Source organism: Oryza sativa, chromosome 3 (assembly GCF_034140825.1).
Source record: "Oryza sativa Japonica Group chromosome 3, ASM3414082v1".
NCBI lineage: Eukaryota > Viridiplantae > Streptophyta > Magnoliopsida > Poales > Poaceae > Oryza > Oryza sativa.
Window position 1 is genome coordinate 674,391 of NC_089037.1, and position 23,452 is coordinate 697,842.

The 23,452-nt window shown below is 41.9% G+C and overlaps 1 protein-coding gene and 1 pseudogene across 4 annotated transcripts; both read left to right on the forward strand.

Moving 5' to 3' along the window:
* The first annotated feature begins 300 nt into the window (after positions 1-300).
* LOC9271386 (valine--tRNA ligase, mitochondrial 1-like) lies at positions 301-7,205 on the forward strand (annotated as a pseudogene). The gene is made up of 19 exons (XR_003241308.2): positions 301-657; positions 774-943; positions 1,040-1,124; positions 1,235-1,300; positions 1,405-1,488; positions 1,892-1,969; positions 2,226-2,309; positions 2,409-2,488; positions 2,654-2,711; positions 2,801-3,103; positions 3,203-3,373; positions 3,899-4,089; positions 4,207-4,609; positions 5,169-5,420; positions 5,497-5,997; positions 6,107-6,204; positions 6,337-6,436; positions 6,568-6,712; positions 6,817-7,205. The product of XR_003241308.2 is annotated as a valine--tRNA ligase, mitochondrial 1-like (transcript).
* A 536-nt stretch (positions 7,206-7,741) lies between these two features.
* Positions 7,742-14,758, forward strand: LOC4331367 (uncharacterized). Of its 3 annotated transcripts, none has more exons than XM_015777107.3 (20): positions 7,742-7,938; positions 8,020-8,297; positions 8,397-8,490; positions 8,605-8,687; positions 8,828-9,048; positions 9,196-9,334; positions 9,429-9,511; positions 9,625-9,837; positions 9,939-10,295; positions 10,388-10,559; positions 10,886-11,077; positions 11,164-11,370; positions 11,462-11,554; positions 11,758-11,957; positions 12,130-12,639; positions 12,752-12,832; positions 12,915-13,000; positions 13,123-13,764; positions 13,858-14,008; positions 14,085-14,758. In XM_015777107.3, the coding sequence occupies exons 1-20, from the start codon at positions 7,842-7,844 to the stop codon at positions 14,179-14,181; spliced, it is 3,996 nt and encodes a 1,331-aa protein (XP_015632593.1). In that variant the 5' UTR covers positions 7,742-7,841; the 3' UTR covers positions 14,182-14,758. The 3 variants fall into 3 exon arrangements, with proteins under 3 accessions (XP_015632593.1, XP_015632595.1, XP_015632594.1); XM_015777109.3 differs by having other exon boundaries at positions 14,090-14,758; XM_015777108.3 differs by having other exon boundaries at positions 13,132-13,764.
* The last annotated feature ends 8,694 nt before the right edge of the window (positions 14,759-23,452 follow it).

Here is a 23,452-nt window from a genome sequence, read left to right on the forward strand (position 1 = left end):
TCCGCTCGGCTCCAATGCAGCGCGATATGGTGAGGATGGAGGAGTCTCGCTCATAGGTATCGACTCATTCGGCTCAGATCCTCTTCTCTCATCTTACCGGCGGCCGGCGCCACCTCCGCCGCAAACCCAAAGGCGTCGCCTCCCGACGTGTTCCCCTCCGCGGTCCCATCCACCTCCTGCCTGATCCCGCGCCGCCGTCTCGCTCGTTCGCCGCTGGGACGCGTTTATGCGCGCATCGGGGACGGGGAGGACTGCCATGGTCTGGGACCTCGGCCTCGCGTGTAACACAGCACCTCGACCGACGACCATCGATCAAATGGTGCCCGGCCTTGTCCTTCTTGTCGACCTGTATCTGTATCTGACCAACGGTGAATTGGCAGAATTGCTCATAACATTATTCAGAGTTTGTTCATAATGCTTTATTCAGAGTTGAGAGCTAGATGATTGTTCTGCATGTTGCCTAGATTACTACTCTACCACCAGCTGGCTTCAGATGGTCAAAATGTCATTGATTTTCACAATGACAAAACACAAAATGTTTACTATTGCACATGTCGAAAGTCACTGATCTGTGAACTGTTCTTCACACAGGCAAAAGAGAAAGAGGAAAAAAAGCTCAAGGCAAAGGCAAAGGCAAAGGAGGCAGCTAGGCTCCAGGTTGAAACATAATTATTGATTTTCTATGTTACTGAATGTAAACCAGATAGGTACTTAGTGAGATGCTCGGTGGACATGGATTTTTTCTATTTTCATTCTGATTGGCTTTTCTGTAGGCACAAGCAGCTTCAGATGGTCCTAAAAAAAGTGAGAAGAAGCAAAGGAAGAAAGCTGTTGAGGATGAGAATCCTGAGGATTTCATTGATCCAGACACTCCTCATGGGCAGAAGAAATTTCTTGCATCTCAAATGGCCAAGCAGTATAGCCCAGCTGCTGTTGAGAAATCGTGAGATGCTACATTGTCTTTCTCTATCTTATAACTCAAAGAGTAAGAAAGGCCTAATTGAATTGCAAGCGTTTGTATTTCCCCATTTTAATGCAGATGGTATGCCTGGTGGGAATCGTCAGGATATTTTGGGGCAGATCCTGTGGCTCATACTTTGAAGTTTGCACTAGATATTACGTGAGTTGATTTAGTGAGCTGCTTTTCATGGAATCAATATAGTCTTTTCTACATACAACAGATTATTCCAGATGCGTTGATGTGCTGCCAAGCGGCTAAATTATTTCCTTTCAGGTTTTGCCACCTCCAAATGTCACCGGAGCACTTCATATAGGCCATGCACTTACAGTGGCTATAGAGGTAGTCATCATTATTCTTGCGGAAGCATATATCCATTGTAACGTTGTAGATGTTGGCTAGACATAAGATAATGATTATAACTGCCATGCATTTAATCAATGCAGGATGCCATTATACGCTGGCGAAGGATGTCAGGTTATAATGCTCTGTGGGTTCCAGGAGTCGACCATGCCGGCATTGCTACACAGGTCTGCATCTTGGATTTGGTTCAATGGTTCACCATCATCTGAATTTATCTTATGAAACACTCATCTGCAGATAATATAGTTTAGTTGATATATCTTCGTTGGTATTATTCTGTCATGCTTACTACCCAATCGTTCAGTCACCAATGGGCAAATGCTTCAAAAGATCCATAGGAAATGCTGACCTTTTTGTAAGATTTTTTTTTTGTTTTTCAAAATAAATTGTCAACATATGTTGCTCAATTTTATTCACCCTGTCTTTTTTTTTGCCTCTAAACCAATAATCTTTTTTACCTATTAAATTTATTCTATTTAATCTCACGTTGCTGGATTGCTTAACTCCATTTTTTTTCCTTTCCTTTGTTTTGAAACAGTAAATGCCAATTAATAATCTGTCCTGTATCAGGTTGTAGTGGAGAAGAAGCTTATGCGTGAAAAGAAATTGACGAGGCATGACATAGGGCGTGAAGAATTGGTATCTGAAGTAAGCACTATTTTTTCCTGAACAAAAGTTTATGCCTGTTAACTCCCTATATTCTTTTTATTATAAACGAACAATTTATCACCATTAGCATATGAATATACAAATGGATATAATGTTCTATGTTGTTATGAAAATTTTGGCGAGCACATTGTCATATATGATGCATTGAAAGTCTTGTGTGTTTTATTTGATTAGCTTCATTCCCCATTTATCCTTTCTCTTGTTTATTCTGTTTTATCTATCATCTTCTGGACAGGTTCTCAAATGGAAAGATGAATATGGGGGTACCATATTGAATCAACTACGTAGGCTTGGGGCCTCACTTGATTGGTCCCGCGAGGTACATATCTTATTTTCTGTCGTTAGGAGATAGTATGAGCAATGTATTATTTGTATAGTTTAGTTCTGAATAGCAACTTCCTCTCTACCTTCGCAACAGTGTTTTACAATGGATAAACCAAGATCGAAAGCTGTAACTGAAGCTTTTGTGAGGTTGTACAAACAAGGCCTGATATATAGGTCAGTTTCATCGCCTTATTTTGTTTTTAGAGTTGAACATTTGTTCCTTTTATTGATTGTACAGTTATGTTTTACCTGTTTGCTTCTGTACAGTTGATTTTGGTTTTTGATTGCCATCTTAGTTTTTTTCCCCTGTTATGGATGATATGCTTCTATACACTAGAGGGATTATCGCCTCGTGAATTGGGACTGCACTCTTCGAACAGCAATTTCTGACGTAGAGGTTATTGAGACTTTTAATTGTCTGTTATGCGGATTTGGTTGCACATATAACTAAAATCGATGTCTGTTTGAAATTTCTATTTTTTTCAGGTTGATTATCTAGATATTAAAGAAGAAACCATGTTAAAGGTTCCTGGTTATAATACAACTGTACAATTCGGCGTGTTGATCTCTTTTGCATATCCACTTGAGGAAGGATTGGGTGAGATCATTGTCGCAACAACAAGAATCGAAACAATGCTTGGTGATACAACAATTTCTGTTCACCCTGAGGATAATAGATACAAGCATCTGCATGGTAGGTATGCAATTCATCCCTTCAATGGCCGAAAGCTCAAAATAATCTGCGATGCTGAGTTAGTGGATCCCACTTTCGGTACTGGGGCTGTCAAGGTAGGAGCTGATTCTGAGTACTTGACTATCTCTATTTGATTTCATCTACTTGGATCTTCTGCATAGACTTCAATTATCGTTTGCTGGTCTTTTATGCAGATTACACCTGCCCATGATCCAAATGATTTTGAGGTTGGAAAGCGACGCAGCCTTGAGTTCATCAATATCTTCACAGATGATGGAAAAATAAACAACTATGGAGGTGCACAATTTGAAGGAATGCCAAGATTCACTGCTCGAGTTGCTGTTATTGAGGCACTGAAGGCAAAGGTACTTCTAGATTTGCTTAATCATCCTATCACACCGTCTTGTGATCCATAGTCTCTAAACGTTGTTTCTGGATTACTGCTGGTTTGTTATGGATTTATGCATCATTGCAAAATTGTATCAGAGTGAAAAATACAAAATTGTGAACATACCATGAAGGTTAGTGTAGGCGATAAGGAGGTAGTGCAATATAGCATGAAGGATTCCTACCCTCGACATTCTTCTATCCCTCCTCTCTCATTTTCTATTAATGAGCTTCTTAGCATAGCATTACTTTTCTGAGAAATATGATGTATTGGCTTCTGTCGACATCACTGGTTCTATTAAATCTCGGAGCCCGCATTTGGTTAATGCATTTATGGTTGGGTAATAATGACGTGGAAAGTAGCATTCAATTATTGATGTAATCTGGTACTTTCACCAATTTATTTTCTGTTTGTGCCTTCTTTTTTTCATTTGGTTTGATATGGATTTTGTTCAAGTACTGTTGGAGCTTTATACTTACCCCCTTTTTGTCTGTAATATAAGGGCTTGTACAAGGAGACAAAAAAGAACGAAATGTGTTTGGGTGTTTGTTCAAGAACTAACGACGTGGTGGAGCCTATGATAAAACCCCAATGGTTTGTTAATTGCAATACCATGGCAAAAGCAGGTATTGATGCTGTAAGGTCCAAAAGAATTGAAATTATTCCACAACAGTATGAGCAGGACTGGTATAGGTATGTCTATCACCTTCTCGTTTGTCTCTTGAGAATTATGCCATCTATTGCAAATGACATCATGTCAAAGTAATGAAATCAGAAGAAAATGATCCATTCATTGTTATGTCCTTACAGATGGCTTGCAAATATACGTGATTGGTGTGTTTCAAGGCAGCTTTGGTGGGGACATCGTGTGCCTGCTTGGTATGTTGTACTAGAAGATGATCAAGAGAACATTCTGGGTTCTGATAATGACCGTTGGGTTGTTGCTAGAAACGAAAGCGAAGCAAACCTGGAGGCACATCAAAAGTATCCTGGGAAGAAATTCGAGTTACATCAAGATCCTGATGTGTTGGACACATGGTTTTCATCTGGTCTTTTCCCATTAACCGTACTTGGTTGGCCAGATGATACAGCTGATGTTAAAGCTTTCTACCCTGGTTCAGTGCTGGAAACTGGACATGATATTCTCTTCTTTTGGGTAGCGCGGATGGTGATGATGGGGATGCAACTTGGTGGTGATGTGCCATTTCAGAAGGTAATGACGATTAGCACAACTGTGCTTTCTATGCCATTAAAACTGTATTATACCATTTTAGTAGTGCAACCTATACATTTCATCCATTTTTTGCACACATTAACCAATTGATATCATTATCTTTTATAGCCGTTTGAAACTATGCTTTAATACTACAGTGTAACTCTGATCAAAATTCAGACATGAAGAAATCTATCTTCAATTTTGCTAGCTGTGGATGTTAAAATGGAGTAGTAGTAAACGTCATTATTTTCTGTTCTACCATTTGTTTCAATAGGTCACACTAATTTCATCTGAATGGACTCTAGCTTGTTAATTTTGAACATTTTTTACACTTTTGTCTGCATCCTACTTCGACTGGGCATGATACATTGTTGACTGGGAACTATCCTAATAGATGAACACATTACCTTTTGTCCCCGTCTTTAACATTTATATTTTGAATTATTTAGTAACCTAAGACATGTTTAGCTGCAATTAGAAGTATAACTTACATTGGTAAGTCATGGATTCTTGTTGAACACATATGCTTAAACTGTGGCTCTGCTCTGTTGCTCAGGTTTATTTGCACCCTATGATCCGGGATGCTCATGGATGCAAAATGTCTAAGTCGCTTGGTAATGTCATTGATCCCGTTGATGTGATAAATGGTATTCCACTGGAAGGTCTCCTCAAACGTTTGGAAGAAGGCAATCTGGATCCAAATGAATTGAACATTGCAAGCGATGGGAAGAAGAAAGATTTTCCTGATGGCATTGCTGAATGTGGTACTGATGCCCTCCGTTTTGCACTGGTTTCTTACACTTCTCAGGTTGTAGTCACATCCATTTGTGTTTCTGTCATGTTATGCTTGCAATTCATCTTCTAATGATATCTCTTGTCCACAGTCTGACAAGATAAACCTGGATATCAAACGAGTTGTTGGATATCGGCAATGGTGCAACAAATTATGGAACGCCATTCGTTTTGCAATGGGCAAGCTTGGCGATCATTACACTCCCCCTGCAACTATTTCTGTAACTATAATGCCACCAATATGCAAATGGATATTGTCAGTGCTTAACAAGGCTATTGGCAAATCTGTCACCTCGTTAGAAGCATATAAATTTTCTGATGCTACTTCTGCTATATATTCATGGTGGCAGTACCAACTGTGTGATGTATTTATAGAAGCTATAAAGCCTTACTTCTTCAATGACTCTCAAGAGCTCGAATCAGCAAGAGCTGCCTCTAGAGATGCCTTATGGGTTTGCTTAGATACCGGCTTGCGCTTGCTCCACCCATTCATGCCTTGTGTAACTGAAGAGCTCTGGCAGCGTCTTCCTCAGCCTAAAGATTCTTGTCAGAAAGATTCCATTATGGTATCAGAGTACCCATCCCTTGTTAAGGTAGTAAATTTATCTTAAAAAGAAGACATAATTTGTATTTAGAAATATAATTGAGCCAATATATAATAGCACACTTTTACCAATGAAACATAATCTTCCGTTATGACAGGAATGGGCAGATGATAAACTTGAAAATCAAATAGATATTGCCTTGGATACTGTCAACAAACTAAGATCTCTGAAGCCACCAACTGATACAAACGAGAGGTGCGTGTATAATCATCTATCTTAACTTATGTTATTCCTGTAATGTCCATGATGTCTGGTTACTTGATTGATTGATTGATTCATTTTGTTTGATAGTTAACTTTTTTCTTTTGCTGATTTTTCCATGACCAGACGGCCTGCTTTTGCGCTTTGCCGAGGCCAAGAGATTGCTGCCATTGTTCAATGTTATCAGTCTCTAGTTGTGACTCTTTCTTCTATATCATCTCTAAAGGTGCTGCCTTAAATTTCTGTACAATTATGTGTGCATTCCTTTTTTTCTTTGTATTAGCAAAATTATCTGGATCAAAATTCATACTGAAACCTGGAATGGAGTGTTGACCTGATATTTCAAATTTTATTCAGATCCTGATAGAGAGTGATGAAACACCACCTGACTGTGCAACAGCTGTTGTGAACAAAGTTTATCTGTATACCTCCAACTCCAAGGAGCTCTCAATGCAGAAGTTGAGCTTGAAAAGCTAAGGAAAAAGAGAGAAGAAATTCAAAAGTAAGCGTGCTTATGTTAGCTCAAAATATCTTTAAGGACGTTTTGCCTATGTTTCACTGGTACCCTGCGCTAGCAGTAACACTTTCAATTACTCATGCACGCAGGCTGCAACATGCCCTATCACAGAAAATGGAAGCTTCCGGTTATAAAGAGAAGGCTCCACATAATGTCCAGGAGGACATGAGAAAACTGACCAGTTTTTTGGAACAACTAGAGATTATCAGTGAAGCTGAAAAGAAGCTAGATGCAAAAACTGGCAAAAACTGAGTCAGAAATCCCTGTTGTGATTTTGAAGATACCTTCTCTTTGTGGAAGTTTCATCTAAAATTTTGTACTGTTGCCTTAGTCATATACTAGAATGATCAGATAGCCAGATTTGTGATTTTGCAGCTTGAAGATATATCCACAGCATTATAGTTTTGGTTGTACGACATTGCATTTGAAAATATTCTTACCTACACAGCATTATAGTGATATTGATTTTTCTTACCTACACTGCACGGCTGCACCGCTTGCTTTCACAATCTCAAGGCTCGAGTACAACATCAAAGGGTGCGTTTTTCGGTGGCATTTTTGAACCGGCTTTGAAGTTTGATGAAGATTTCTGGAACCCCACCAGTTTAGATTCAATCTCGCCTCTGGAAAAATTGTAAATTCCTTGGGATTTTCAGGAAGAAATCTGGCAAGAGCAAAATAACTTGCAAGCAACGAAGCATACTACCCGCTTTGATTTTTTAAAAATCAAACTTGAAAGTTTGACCAAGTTTATAAAATAAAATAGCAACAATTATAGTACCAAATTAGTTTTATTAAATCTAATATCGAATATATTTTAATAGTTTCTTTGTTTTATGTTTAAAATATTGTTATATTGTTATATAAACTTGATCAAAAACTATAGAAGTTTGATTTAAAGAAAAATAAAAAAACGATTTAAACAGATATAGTAGTATAGATAAGAGAGAATGAAGAGAAACATCTGCTATGCAAATGCAACTGTAGAAGCTCACCGTTTCACAGAACCCAACCGGAATCTCTTCTCTCGATCAAAGCCCAAAGCCCAAGCGGGCCATGGCCTAAACCCCCAAAAAAAACCCTACTCCAAGCTCGGCTCCTCCTCCTCCTCCCCATGGCCGCCGGCGACCACCTGCGGCCGGGCTCCTACCTCGGCGACGTCTCCGCGCTCTCCTTCCTCCCCTCCTCCCCCCGCCCTCTTCTCCTCGCCGGTATCACCTCCACCTCCTTTCTCCGTGCGTGTTTCCATCACTGAATGGGTGGGTGATGTGCTGCTCGCGTTGCTGCTGCAGGCACCGGATCGGAGCTGCTCGTCTACGACGTCGACGCCGCCAGGCTTGTCGCCTCCTTCCAAGTGTTCGACGGCGTCCGCGTCCACGGCATCCAGCCCCGCTGCCCGGACGGCCCGTCTCCTGGCGATGTCACCGTGTTGGTGTTCGGTGAGAGGAGGGTGAAGATTTTCAGGATTCGCGCCGACTTCGAGGATGGCGAAGCGTGCGGCGTGCGGTTGGAGTTGGAGCAGAGGCTCCCCGGATTTGATCACTGGGTGCTGGACGCCTGCTTCCTGGAGGTATCAAGCTTAGCTCTCTCTCTCCAAGGCTCTTAGCTACTTGCCTCTGTGATGAAAACCACTATTTACTTAATGGTGGTTAATTTGATCTGGGAGCAGGCTGATGGGCTGCTCGCGATCGGTTTGAGTGACAATTCAGTGGCATTATGGGATTTGAGCCAGCGTGTGTTGCATGCCCGAGTGAAATCGCCAGGTTAGATGAGCAATTGAGCATCTCGGTGTTCCGTTTGTCCTTACTAGATATGGTATCTTCTGTGTGCTCAAAGCTCGGTTGACATTTGATTCTGGTATTGTTTTCCGGATGCAGAGAAGTGCCTACTGTATTCGATGAGAATGTGGGGAAACTCTCTTGAATCTCTTCTCGTGGCTTCTGGAACAATTTTAAATGAGGTATGTTTTTGCAGGCTCTGAGCTGTTTCTCTTTCAGCTCCACTCTACGCCAAGTAAAGCTTGAGATAAAAAGAACTCTTTGGTTTAGGGAGAGTTTTATTATATAGAAATTCGCTCTGAGTAGTAACTTTATTTCGCAGATTCTTATTTGGAAAATTGTACCCCGAGCTCTGGAAAAATCCTTGTTATGCTCATATAAGAGCAACACTCTCGGTGTAGAGGACTATGAGAATATGCATATTAGTGATAAGCAATATATAACAATTCATCTTGGAAGGTTAAAGGAACATGAAGGTTCAATATTTAGAATAGCTTGGTCCTCTGATGGATCAAAGTTCATGTCTGTTTCCGATGACCGTAGGTTGGTTCATTTTCCCTCACTTCCCTCTGCATTCTTTACACTGGATTTTCTTTGCTTACTTATCGGGCTTCTGGAACATTTTTTTGTTTCGACGCTTCTGTCTTCCGTATTACTTGTATCATCTACCTAGCTTCGTTGTTATGGCAGTGCTCGCATCTGGATGTTGAGTTCTCAGTCACAGAACTTTGTCAATAAGGCAGATGGACAAAATGATGTTCAGATTATACCGAAACTCACACTTTTTGGGCATAGTGCTAGAATATGGGATTGCTATGTATCTAATTCTGTAAGTTGACCAAACTTTTTTTTTTGTAACTTGAATATAGTTTAAGTTTCTAGCTGAGCTTATCTTGATGTTTCCAACTGAACCGGCCTTTTAGTTAGTTATTACAGTCGGCGAGGATTGTTCTTGTTGCATCTGGGCTATGGACGGAAAGCTAATCAAGAAGTTCAGGGAACACATGTAAGTTGGGTAGAGCACTTAGTTAGATTGTTAGCTGGAGTTTAACAATTTGGACGGGAAGAAATGTCTCCGTTAGGATGACTTAAATTTGCGGTGCTGCTTCCATGTTACAGCGGCCGAGGAATATGGCGGTGTTTATATGATCCAAGCACACTACTGCTTGCCACTGCTGGGTTTGATTCAGCCATCAAAGTGCACCATCTTTATAACTCATCTTGTCATGACAAAATGGAAGACAAGGTGGTCTCAGACGATGTCAATTATGATTCTGAGGTCTTTTCAATATCATCCCCTACAGTGTCAGGACAGTATGGGCCCATGGACAGGTATGGTGTTTCTGTGATTTGTCATAATCTACATGTTATCTCTATTTTCTGTAGTTTTGTAGCGTGCCAGTGAAAGTAATTATTTGTTTGGTTCATCACAGCAAAAGTGAGTATGTACGATACCTACACTTTGTAAAAGAAAATGATCTCTATGTTGCCACAAACAATGGATATCTGCATCATGCTGAGCTCTCTAATTCCAACAATGTAAGATGGACCAAGGTTACTCAAGTTGCTGAGGTGGCACCGATTATTTGCATGGATGTTATGGTAATGCACTCAGATATTTCACTGAATAGGGATGATATCATTGCCCTTGGAGATGGACGTGGAAATGTTACTGTTGTCCATTTAACTGCCTGTGATCTTGGACCTAAAGTGAATTCATCTTTTACCTGGCCAGCAGAAAAAGATAGGCAGCTACTAGGAGTATACTGGTGCAAATCTCTTGAATGTAGGTCTGTGGAATGGCTGATCTTTTTTTTTTTAACTTAAACACTTCAGTCGGCAGGCATTCATTGTTCTCGCCAATTTCCCTTCTCCTTTGCAGACACATTTTCACAGCTGATCCTAGAGGTGTGCTTAAGTTATGGGACATAAGGAATGCCCTTTTTTCAAATACCCTTGATATCACTACATCTCAGAAGGTTCCTCTTATTGCTGTGTTTGAATCTTCCTTTGGGGCAAGAATCATGTGCTTAGATGCGTTTCCTCAGGACGAGGTAACTATTTTAGAACTTTCCACCTTCTCTTTGAAGGAAAAGTCAAACATGCTGAATTGCTGACTGATGTAATATTGTGTGAGCAGCAGATGGTAATGTTATGGTTGTAGGAATGTTGATTGTATAGTGTTATGTAGCTAGAATGCTAGTGCCTGATTCATACCAAGCAGAAAGAAGAGCCAAATAAGGAAAAAAATTATTTGGTAGCCTGTTTGGTAGAAGAGAATGCTATGACCCTGCCAGAAAGAATGAAATAACTTGAACATAGTTTTCATGGACAAAACATATGCAACTGTGACATGTGACGTTTCTCTTATTCCATGCAGGTCCTTGTAGCTGGTGATAAGAAGGGTAACATAACTGCCTTTCATTTCCCTAAAGTACTGGTAGAACATGAGAGCTGTGGGACGCAACAGAATATGCCTTCATGTGATCGTTTTAAAGGAGCTCATGGAATTTCTAGTGTCACAAGTGTTCGTATAATTACCTCAACTTCTGATCATCTTCAAATTCACACCGTACGTTTAGAGTGCTTTTGTTATTCCTTTGATTGAGTTCATGAACTTAGCTTGGCATTCACTACTGATCCTTGAACATTTTATAGACAGGGGGAGACGGTTGCATTTGCTTTTTCAAGTATGACAGAAATGTGCAAAAGATTGAATTTTTTGGAATGAGACAAGTAAAAGAGTTGGGCACCGTTCAATCCATCTTTCCTCCTCATGCCTCAGAAAAGCAATTGCTTAGCACCTATGCAATAGGTTTCACTTCTGCCGATTTTATCATTTGGGACCTTGAAAATGAAACAAAGGTAAGTAGGTACATGCTGTATGAATTGGGACATTAGAACATAGAACCAATAGTTCACTTAATCTGTTATTCTGAATTTTCGTCTTCTGTAGCTGCTTCAAATATCCTGTGGAGGGTGGCGCCGTCCTTATTCATATTATCTTGGCATGGTCCCTGAGTATCAGAATTGTTTTGCCTTTGTTAAGGTTTGTGTTTCCCCTGCTTGTGGTTCGTTCTCTCTTTGTCGTGCTGTATTTGCAAGTTTAGATTGCATTTATATGGCTCTTAGTGTGCTGACCACTCTATACTCCTTACTGTGTGTGGATTATTAAATTATAAAAGTGAGTCACCTGAGGTGCTATATATTTTTGCTCACATAGTTAAATTGATCCTGTTGGTTTTCAAGCAGGATCATAACATTCACATTCATAGGCACTGGGCACCATGTCAAGACAAGAAATTGCTTCCTCAAGTTTTCCATATGCAGTTCCATGGAAGAGAAGTGCACTCTTTGTGCTTCATAGATCCAGCAGGCTATTCAAATCCTGAGAAGAGCTCAAATCTGTATATTGCAACAGGATGTGAAGATGGAACCATGCGACTTACAGGGTAATGATTTGTCTTTGATACACAAGCATCTAGCACGGCTCGATGTAACTTTCTGGTTCTCTATTCTATGCAGTGTTGAAAAAGCATAGCTGTTCATTTCAGGTGTTCTGTAAACGGTATAATTTTTTGAAAGGATTTAAATGATACCTTTTGGTCTCGATGTTTGTTACAGGAACTCAATTAATAGTGCTGGAAAATGGTGTTCCTCCAAGCTGCTGGGGGAGCATGTTGGTGGATCAGCTGTGAGAGCGACATGCTTCGTGCAGAAGGGCTACACATCGTTAGATAAATCATGTAACATCATCCCCAATGGCAACTCTGATGACACTTTAGTCAAAAACAAGGATAACATTTCCTTATTAATATCCGTTGGATCAAAGCAAGTCCTGACTACTTGGGTTTTACAGCCTAAGGTTGCAGAAAATAGACATATCTGTTCTAGTGGCTTAGATGTAGACTCCAAGCAAAGCTTGAAAGGTGATTCAGCCATGACATTTCAATGGCTTTCTACCCACATGCCTCCAAAGCTTACCAATAGGTTGAAAACTGGCAATGTAAAAAATAATAATGAGGAAGGGGATTCCTCTATGATGCAACCCAACCAGTTTATTGTGGATCAGCTGGAAAATGACTGGCGTTATCTTTCGGTTACAGCATTTCTTTTGGAACATCCTTCCACCAAGTAAGACTTGATAATCTACACTAGTGCACTGCTGACAACATAGGGTCTAGCGTATCCTTTTGTATCCTCTTGAAATAACAAGGATAATCTTAACCGCTTCCTTTTTTGTCAGTTCGACAGTGTGTTTTGTTGTTGCTGCTTGCTCTGACGCTACAGTCGTGCTCCGTGCTCTTCTTTTGCCTTCTAGGCTATGGTATGCACTATAAATTTGTAAACTGAAGTTTCTATTTTGTAGTATTATTGGCTGTATAACCAGCTGTTCCTTTTGTGTACAGGTTTGATGTTGCCTTGTTGGCTCCACAGGGATCACCAGTTCTGGTGCTCAAGCATATTATTGCTGCAGCTAGTGTCAACTGCAAAGGCCAGTTCTGTTTTTGTTTTGCTTTTACTTTTTCTTTGTGTGGGTGTGTGGGGTGGAGGTTTTGAGGGAAAGGTGTCTGATAATGATTTTCAGTATAATGAAGTTCTAACTCTGGTTTTCAGACACCGCAGACCATGGAGATACATACATTGTTGTGAGTGGATCTACAGATGGTAGCATTACTTTCTGGGACCTTACAGATACTATTCATGGATTTATGCAACTAGTATCAGAGACTCAACCACACATGGTTATTGATTGCCAAAAGCGGCCCAGAACAGGAAGAGGAAGTCAAGGCGGTCGGCGCAGGTGGAGAACACTGCCGGGCCGTTCTTTGAAAAAGATAAATAAAGAGACATCGATCCCTGATGGGAGCATCCCGAATACTCCAAATGCCACTGAAAATACATCTGAAACTTCTAATGTGGAAGAAACTGATGCCACAAACCAGAACTATGCATTCTCAAATTTGCAATCGTGTAATATACCTGAAGTGACACCAATGCACAGATTCTCCGGTGTTCACCAGTCAGGCGTCAACTGCCTCCATGTCTCAGAGATGAGGGCTTGCTCGTACTCGACACCTGGCATGTCTTACTGTGTCATAAGCGGTGGGGATGATCAAGCTGTTCACTGTTTCAGTTTTACATTAGGATCTCTTCAGGATTGCGCAATAAATACAAGCCTAGACTCACCTGACAATGGTGCAGTTAAAATTATTTGTCAACATAGGGTTCCTTCTGCCCACAGTTCAGCAGTTAAAGGTCTGTCACTGTTAGTTCCAATTTAGTAACTTATCCCTTTCACTTTAATCCTGCTTTGATGAAGTAACTTATGCATTTGCATGCTTGTCGTAGGCATCTGGACGGATGGCATATGGGCTTTCTCTACTGGCCTTGATCAAAGAGTAAGATGTTGGAAGATGGAGTCATCTGGCAAATTCACTGAGTATTCCCATGCTATCATCAGCGTACCTGAGCCAGAAACTTTGGATGTTGTACATGACCGGTGAGGCTTTTCTGTGTGCATATGATTTCCTTATGATCAATTGTCTTCTGAACTCTCACGATTGTTGTATTTTCAGTGCAGAGAGGAAATACTGGGTTGCTGTTGCTGGAAGGGGAATGCAAATGGTTGAGTTCTTGTCAGCAGAAAATGACGAGGAAGAAATATCAAAATGACTCTTTTTTTTAGATGAGATGTTAGTTCATTTGGTGTGAAACAGGATGCCCACCAGAGAACTGGAATTTTATGTGGACTTCTGCAACTTGATCAAAACTTTGAAATATGTCAGGCAGAACGTACACAGCATGCCGACCAGGTTGGTGCGGGTCTGCTTGAACAACCTCATCGCGCTGATCGAGCAGTGGATTGTGCGAAGTTTAAGCTGTAGTGCTGTACTGATTTCACTCATGGTGGACGGTGACAATGGCAAGTGGAACTGTCCGTCTGTCCGTCCAAGTTGATGAGAGCTTGTCACCTAGTGGATTTTCCTGGCTGGACGAGCAGTGGCGGCGTGTCATGACAACTAGGAAGTATGCAACTAATGACTAACGTGACATGTTTGTTGGTAGGAGTGATTCTGCAATCTCTAACCGACCATGAACCCATGATGTTAACTGGTGAAAGATGACCAGATTCAAGAGTGATTCTGTAGATTCTTGAACCAGCCATGAGGCCGTGATGTTAACTGGTGATAAGTGATCAGATTCAAAAACATTATTTTTAGTATTGTAAAGGGCTTTGAGCTTCATCTAAGGTCCCTTTCTTTCTTTTTGCTGATGCTGTGGCAAACGTTTCTCAATTGTGGTGGCAGATGCTGCACAAGATGGTGTGCTTTGCTTTGGTCCTTCCTGGTCCATTTATTCCGTCAGTCAGGCTTTCAGACTTCAGAAGTTCAGAGACTTCATTTAAACTGGTGTGCCTCTGTCTAGAATCCTATGTTGACTGGAGTTATATATCTGTCTTGACCGGTCAATGCCCAAATTTTGATTGGTGATGATAAAACTTAAAACAACCCCTTTTTCATGGACTTTGTTGGGTCAAATCTATGGTTTTTCAATTGTAAATTTCCGAAGAATGGTGCTATGTTGTCGCCTTTTTTTGACATTTTACGTTTAGTCGATAGCTAATTTTGTTTATTTGAGACCAGCGTCGTCATTAGCATTATTTAAGCAGGATACCCGTGCACCTACAATGGATGGAGCCCATGTCTGATTAGCCCCATGTTAGGTGAAACCTATTATTACAAAATCTTGTCGCATGGTGTCTGTCTGTCTGACTTTCTGGAAAAAAAAAAAGAGGCTACTGAAATTAAGTCCAGCTTAAAATGCAGCATCTCATTGTTAAAATCACCTACATATAAACTCGTTCACACGTGTCAAGTCCCAAAAAAGTTAATTACTTTGCATGAATTAAACCATGTGCTCCACCACTTGTATGTCTCCTCATCAATTCCTTGAGCCTCATTATTGTGGAAACCGCTTCAAATGTTAGCCATAACAATACGAGTCGTTATAACTCAATCTCTAATCTCACTTGGGCTGTGTTTAGTTCTTGAAATCGGAGAGAAGTTTAGAGAAAGTTGGTAGTTTGAAAAAAAAGTTAGGAGTTTATTTAAGTAAGAAAGTTTTGGATGTGATATGATGTGATGGAAAGTTGGGAGTTTGGAGGAAGTTTAGTGGACCTTGTTTCTCCTAGCTTTCATCTCTCATCGTTAGGCCGTTAGATGACAGAATGCCTTTCCTATTGAGGTGCATTTTACCAACCCCACAAAAATTCCCTACTACACTGTACTCCAGCTTGCAAGTGAGCGTTTTCTTACGTACTACTCCCTCCGTTTCGTTTTGTTTGTCGCTGTAGCTCATTTCAAAAAGAGTCAAAATGTTTGACGTCGTAGTACACCGGCCGATACCGTTTCCATCTTTACCCCTCAGTCGGCGGCGCGGAGAAGCAGGAGGAGCTCCTCCGCCGGCGGTCCTCCTGCCCCTGCCACGGCGAGGCCCTCCACGCATGGCGCTCAAGTCCGGCGCCGCCTCCCACGCGCATAGTCCCCTTCCGCCGACGAAGCGCCGCCGCGGCACCATGGCCGGAGGAGGAGCCACGCTGGCGGCGGCAGCGTGGGAGATCGCCGTCGTCTTCCGTCCTCCGGCCGCTCCTCGCCTTTGCCTTCGTCCTCTCCATCATCGCCCTCAGTACGGCTGCCCTCTCCTCCTCTCGATTCGGCTTTGGCTCGAGGGCTTTTCCCTGATTCTTTCGTTCGCTGCTCGCGGCGGCGGCGGGTTCGCAGGCTGATACATGGCGTGGAGGACGGTGCTGGTGCACGTCTCGTTGGTGCAGGAGATCGCCGGGCTTCGAAAAGCTCCATTGCCACAAGTCTCCTCCTTTCTTTTTTCTTTCTTCAGCTGGATGTCCAGAATTTACCTGATTATTTCATCCGGTTAAGATAGCTGTGCACTTGATTGCAAATTAAGCTACTGAACGGCCTGCAGATTGTCTGATTTGGTTAGCCGTATGTTGATTGTTGATGTTCGTTTTTTAGAGAATGCACATTGCATTTGCTTGGCTATTTGATGTTCATCGAAGGGGAAATTTTTCTGTTTCTGGGAAATTCTGGTCGTGTTCATTGGGGACTGATTGTTGTGTATTTGATCAGATGATTAGTGCTTAGTACTGTCAGTGATGTAATATGCGTGGGAATTTTGGATGTTATAATGAGAAATTGGAAACAAAAATTGGAACTTGAGATACAGATTCAGAGATGCACACCAAGCTTGTAAAGTGGCTGCTGCCATCCCAGCTGATGTTTCTTGTAAATTGAGATAGCTAGTCTGTAAACAGAGTATTCAGACACAGAGCTTGTAAAGTGGCTGCTGCCATCCCAGTTGCTGTTTCTTGTAAATTGAGATAGCTAGTCTGTAATTATATCAAAGGACCATTGACAGTTCACACCATTGATCTTAGATAAGCTTAGCTAATGTGTTCATGTGAAATAAAAATACTAATAAAAAAAATCAAAGGACATATTCAGGTCCATATATCCTCCTGCTTTCTCAAAAATCAAAGGACATGTTCTGCACAGAATGACTGCACACATGGGCTACTTTCTAGAAAAAGAGAGAAAAAAAAGAAAGCCTCCAATTCATTCTGTTCAGATCAACAACAGCACCAACAATTTCAGATATCAGCAACAGCAGTAACACCAACAATTTCAGATATCAACAACAGCAGCAACAGCAACAGCAGCAACACCAAAAATTTCAGATTAGCTTAGCAGCAATTTCATATCCGCACCCTGCTGCAGCAACAAACAAATTCATATCAGGTATCTGCCATGGTCCTGAAAAGGAGTAAAAAGAATCCCACTAATTAGCACACATCAAACTAGTTAGGCACATGAAGCGATTTTCATGAAAATAAAATATAACCAAAGTAGTTTACCTGAGATAATTGTTAGCATTATTTACTGACTTAGCATCACACCTTAGTTGCAAAGGAAGGCGACCTTGCCTTTCAAGCACTCCTTTTTTTATGTGTGGAAGATCATAGGAGTTGTCACCGAGTACTTCTATGACTTCCCTCATGCATGCGTGAAGAGACAAGAAAATCCTGTTTGATAGCCTCACTGGATAATCTTCAAATGCTCGATCGATGGCGGCTACAAGTTCTTCTGTTGTTGTTGAGACTGATTTGTACTGGATGGACTGAATGGAGTTGAAGAAACCCAGATCCAAGACATTCAAATCTGGGGAATTTGTCGGCTGGCAAACAAGTTTGATGTTAAAGCCGTCTTGCTTCGCGGCCTCACAAAACATTCTGTCGTCCGGTGCAATATGAGGCCGAGCATTATCCTGCTGGATGTATATAGGTTTGCCAGCGTCTTCACGAGGCCACTTAGCCCGAACAGCTGGCAATACCTTTTCTATCATGAAGCTTCGGATTACCTCCTTTGTGATTGACTCAATGGGCTTCATCTCGATTGTCCCTGCAGGACGGTTCACACTTGACCTCTTTGCAGCTGTGTATGTCACAAAAGGAAAACATCCAATTTTTCCATCAAAGATGCATTTTCCATTTGAGTCAAACCTTGGTCTGGCGAGAGCTGTTAAGATCATTATTTTTGGGATGAAGTTTTTGTTTTGAATTGTCCTGATGCGACGCGAGGCAGTTGGAGCTACGTAATATCGCACAGTCTTCCTCGTAATGTTGAACCACTTCTCATCTATGAAAATGAAATCAAACAGTGGTTTGAAGACAAGATTGTGAGGCACACTCCTTGGGTCAAGCATTTCAATACACCACTTCAGCCGATCAATTTTGTGTTGGTCTGTCAAGTGGGGATCCAATGAGCTAGATACACGCTTTATAGCACCCTCTTTTTTCATTCTGTAGACCTTACTCGTGCTAACACCAAGTTGAGTAGCTACATCCTGTATTGTGGTGCGGCTCAATATTGAAATATCTTCGAGACAGGACACATCCACCACCTTCTTCTTTCTGCCACACCTAGATCTTCCACTCGCAACATCAACTGAAATACCTTGATCCAAACAGCTTTTGCCTTTTTTCCATATCCGCTGTACTGTCCTGATAGGCACCGAGAATTTAGCTGAAACCTCCTTGCTCTCATGGCCCTTCAAATATCCTTTTCTTGCCTTTACAAGCATGGCGTCAAAGATTGCTCTCTGTTTGTCATTATCAAGCACGACATTCTTGTGTGTATTCTCCTGAGGAACTAGGATAGCATCATCAACATCAGAATCGAAGAAAGGATCAAACTGAGGCTGTACATTCTCCTGGCCAGGGTCAACACCTATCTCCTCTAGAGTGACTAGGACATCATCATCAGCATTTGAATCGAAGGGATCAAATCCAGCCTCTCCATTGCCTTGAGCATCTGTGGCAGCACTGTGATCGAATCCAGCCTCTCCATTGCCTTGAGCATCTGTGGCAGCACTGTGATCAAATCCAGCCTCTCCGGGATCTATGGCAGCATATGTATCTCCCGGTTCCAAATTTAAATCAATATCCATTGTTCTTTGCTCTCGACCTTGACAAATTCCATGGGTTGTAGCAGAAGGTGATGTTCGTTGTTGTATAGAAGGAGACCTTATCCGTATGCTAGGGGACAGTAACATTCTGCTCAACGGGGTTCTAAAGAATGGCATTGCCACGCAGGGAGACTTCCTTTTTTTGCCTCTTTTCCCTCCAACATTGGACCCATCTAGTGTAACCCTGCAAAAGGTGTTGCAACGAAGTTGTCATGAATGCACATTTTGGATTATAAGTTGCATCAAATGTTAAGAGTGAAAAGCATAGTAAGGTTCTGAGAAAAGGTAAAAGCATCCATTTTGTAAGACATCTAGTACTGGTTGTATAGCATAACTGGACAGACAACCATGTGATCTAACAAGAAATTATACAATAACAAGAACTCCAATTTATGAAGCAATAAGATAAGGAAAAGACTTATGCTAAATGTTTGCATAAACTAGAACAACCAGCAACAGCTCCCTGTAAATAGAAATACAGTGCTATTTCCTTGCTCTAATTAATCGAATTTTGCACAAGCAGTAGCCATGAACTGAACTATGTGAGGTTAGATGTGAAAATTCATTTAACCTCGCAATAGTGAGCATCTATAGAGTTTTCCTGAAAATAACACATTTTAGGAACACAAAATACATCATCGAAAAAAAATCGAATACGAACCTTGGAGAGAGAGCAGTTGAGGACGAAGCCGCGGCGGCGAGGCGCTCGACACGATCCTCTGCACCGCCGTCGCCGACCTCCTGAGCCGCTTTCTTCCATGGTGTGACAAATTTGCGACGTCTACCTACCCTGCCCTCCTCCTTCGTCATGACCAACGGCGTCCAGGAAGAACACCCAGTATCTTCCATACAAAATCAAGAACGGACAAGAAATGAACAACCAAATAAACATGGTAAAAAATACCAGAAGACAAGAAACACATGGTAAACAACAACCGATCAATTCAAAGAAACTACTCCGTAAACCATACACTGTTGTCCAGGAATCAGATAGAATTTATCATTTTAATTTAGTTCTGCTGGTGTAGCTCAACTATAGTGTCAGCATTACATTAGGCACAAATAATGTTCAGATAATATCTACTTTATCCACTGATCTAGCTCAACTGTAGTGTCAGCATTGCATTAGTCACAGATTACCTAGGTAAAACTGCTAATTACAAGTGAAATATTGGTGCCATGATGGTCATTGTCACACTAAGCATTTTATTAGAAGCAAATCGTTCCTGCAAAATGAAGAATTATCTGCAACACACCTTGCAAAAATTCAGAGCAAATCTACAAGTAATATTGCGAATAATCAAAAGATCAAAAGCTAATGCCACATGAACAATTCAAGATCAAACCTTAATCACCACCCACTAAAACCTTATTAAACCAACATCAATTCATTATCATCATCATCATCATCATCATCATCATCATCATCATCATCTTGAACGTGATCAGCATCATCTAAACCCAATATGCTAAACCTCCAACGAGCCGCCGGACTTGGCAGTGCCGCAGTGTGAGTACTACCCTGACCAAAATCTCAGTACGCCAGCTTCTTGCTGGGCTCCGGCGATGGCGAGCCAGCGGCGCTGCCCGGTGGTGGCAAATCGCAAAGAACGCCACCCGCCACTACACTACTCTACAGCTTCGGAGGAGAGGATGCGTCGGCCAGATACCCCTAGTAGCCGGAGAGCGGCGGCGGGATGCGGTGGCCGGCGACTTCGCCGGCGGCGGTGGGCGCAGGCTCGCGAAGAGACGGGAGGGAGGTGAGAGAAGGTGTGGGAAGAGGGGAAAGAGAAGGGTGTGCTCACCGGCGGGGGGAAGCAGGATGCCGGCGCCGCTGCCCGTGGGAAGGGGAAGCCGCGACAGGGGTGGTGGGGAAGAGCACCGCCGTCCCCGCCGTCGGCCCTGCCACGACGCTCGGGATCGGGATGGGGCACCGCCGCCGTCACGCGTAGAAGGGAAGGGGAATGAATCAGTGAAGAGGAAGGGCAAAAGGGTAAATTCACGTCAACCTTAATCTCGCCGAAGCTGTCGGAAACGACAAACAAAACGAAACGGAGAGGATGGATGCTTATGCTTGTGGATGTATGCGAACGAAAAGCATTCTCTCTATGTAACCCGCTGAAATTCTTTAGTGAACATCCCCGTTTATTTAAGTGCGTGTTAAAAGCTCGTACTTATGTTTATAAAATGGAGAGGATGGTGAAGGAGTTTTTTTATACCAATAATATGAGTGTCTGTCTAGTGTGCATGTGAGTTGCCTGTGTGTATCTATGGTTGTGAGTATTCTTAGGCTGTATTCAGCAGGGTTCAAGATTCCCGAACGAAATTCCCAAAATTTTGGAAAATTCGGTTCTATTGGACTTACTCGATATGATATTATTTCGGCCGAAATTTTTAATTTTTTTCTTTTTTTTTGTGAATTTAGTAATATTTTTTTTTAATTTGACCAAAATTTGTTAAAAAAAATTCAAAAATATGATCAAAATTTTGGTATATCGTCACTCCCGATACAATTGCCAAAAAGAAAGATAGAACCGTATTACTTTGATGTAAAGCTTTTATTATCTTCGAAAGAAAAAAAATGTAACAAAGGAAAACCCTTCGGTGAACCTCCACAAATCTGTTTGGAGAAAGGCCCCCATTTTTTTGAGAATTAATATTATTTTTATGGAAAATCGCAAAAGTAGTGGTCAACCGGGGAAAATCGCGAAAATAGGTCCCTGTCGAACGGGTGCAGTTCGATAGGGCGCCTATCGAACGGCCAGAGCGCGACTGGCGAGGAGATCGGAAGGCTGCCGTTCAACAGGACCTGTCGAACATCCCCCGTTCGACAGGCAGGGCTGTTGAACTGCCCCTGTTCGACAGGGGGCTGTCGAACTGCCCCTGTTCGACAGGATATCCGTCGAACTGGCGCAGTTCGACAGGGTCGCGTTCTCCATTTATTTGTAATAAGTTATTTTTTTAATAATATGTAATTTATTTTAGTGTGTAAGAAAGGAAAATATTTTTGTAATGTTATATGTATATGATTTAGGGTTTTGATAATGTTTGGTCAGAAATTGTAGTATTTATTTGTTGGTTAAAATATTTGAATTATTTAGTTTCATTATTTGTATATTTGAATGATAATTTGTCATGATTCATTCGAAGGGTATGCTACTGAGTAATTATCCGAAGAAGTTTATGAAATAGTACTGATAGTACTAAGTTAATCGTAAAGTGTTTCTCAAATAGTACGGACAGAACAGAAATGACTAAAAGTTTAATACAAATAGATAAGTCAAGGACGATTAGTGCCCTTCGCACGCTTGCTAGGTCCTCCCTTCTTCCTACGCCTAATCTGCTCAGTGAGATATGTCAAATTATCAGGGGGGTGCCTATCTCTAGCTGCCTGCTGTGGTGTCACGTCTGGCCCCTGACCGGCCTCCGTCTCCTGCGTCGGCTGTGTGACCTGAGGTGCTGCGTGCCAGTAATCCATCCCTACTTCCCCCTGGGGAGGATCAGTGGAAAAGAAGTCCTCAATGAATGCTGTGCGAGGGGAGTAAGCAGGCATTCCGTGATGCGTCGACGCCGAACCGTACTCATCGTCTGTTTGCACAAGAGGGAGGAACCAAAAAATATGGCGTAGTTAGTAACGATACATATAATTAGAAACTAAAGCGTGTTATTGTTTAAAATGACTTACATGTGTGCTGTGTGTGGCCCTGCTCTGGCGCACGCGGAGTGATATGAAGTCCCCATGCTGGTGTGTTCAACACGTTGTCCCCCGTTGGCATGTAAGGGAAGTGTGCCGACCCAGATGCTCCCTGCGAGGGGTAAACATAAGGCGGAGTTTGGAATACCTGCGGACGTGGTGGTGCCGTGCTCGACGTGGGTACCCCTGATCCGGCTGACCCCCTGGTGTACTCCGGTGCTGGGGTGTGCTGAAAGGAAGGACGACCGTGAGATGTGTGGGCCGCTTCGTACCCGCGACATGAAGAGGATGGACCACTCCGATCCACGCTGGATTGTCGGGGTAGTGGTGGTGATGGCCGTCGGCCTGACGTCTGCACCACATCTGCCGCGCTGTCACGCCCTGAAGTTTTCCCCCTTTTGCTTGCTTTAAAAAAATTGGCTAAATAAATCGTCCGAAGAAATTATCTTAATTAACCTAGAGCTAATTCCCTAATTAATAAATGCAAATAATAATCGGAATCGGCATGTGGAATTTTTCTTGGATTCTACATGTCACAATATATTAACAGGATTTTTAGTGGAATTTTCAGAGCCTTGGAAATAATTTTAACCAATTAAAAATCACCAAAGTGCAATTTTTAATCCCAGGAAAAATCCTTTCTTCTTTTTCCTTTTCTTTTCCTTCCTTTTTCTCTATTGGGCCGTCGGCCCAGTCCACTCCACCCGT

Coding starts and splice junctions, on each gene's coding strand:
- LOC4331367 (XM_015777107.3), top strand. CDS start 7,842: ATGGCCGCCGGCGACCACCTGCGGCCGGGCTCCTACCTCGGCGACGTC. Junction 7,939..8,019: donor CCGCCCTCTTCTCCTCGCCG/GTATCACCTCCA, acceptor TTGCTGCTGCAG/GCACCGGATCGGAGCTGCTC. Junction 8,688..8,827: donor CTGGAACAATTTTAAATGAG/GTATGTTTTTGC, acceptor TTTATTTCGCAG/ATTCTTATTTGGAAAATTGT.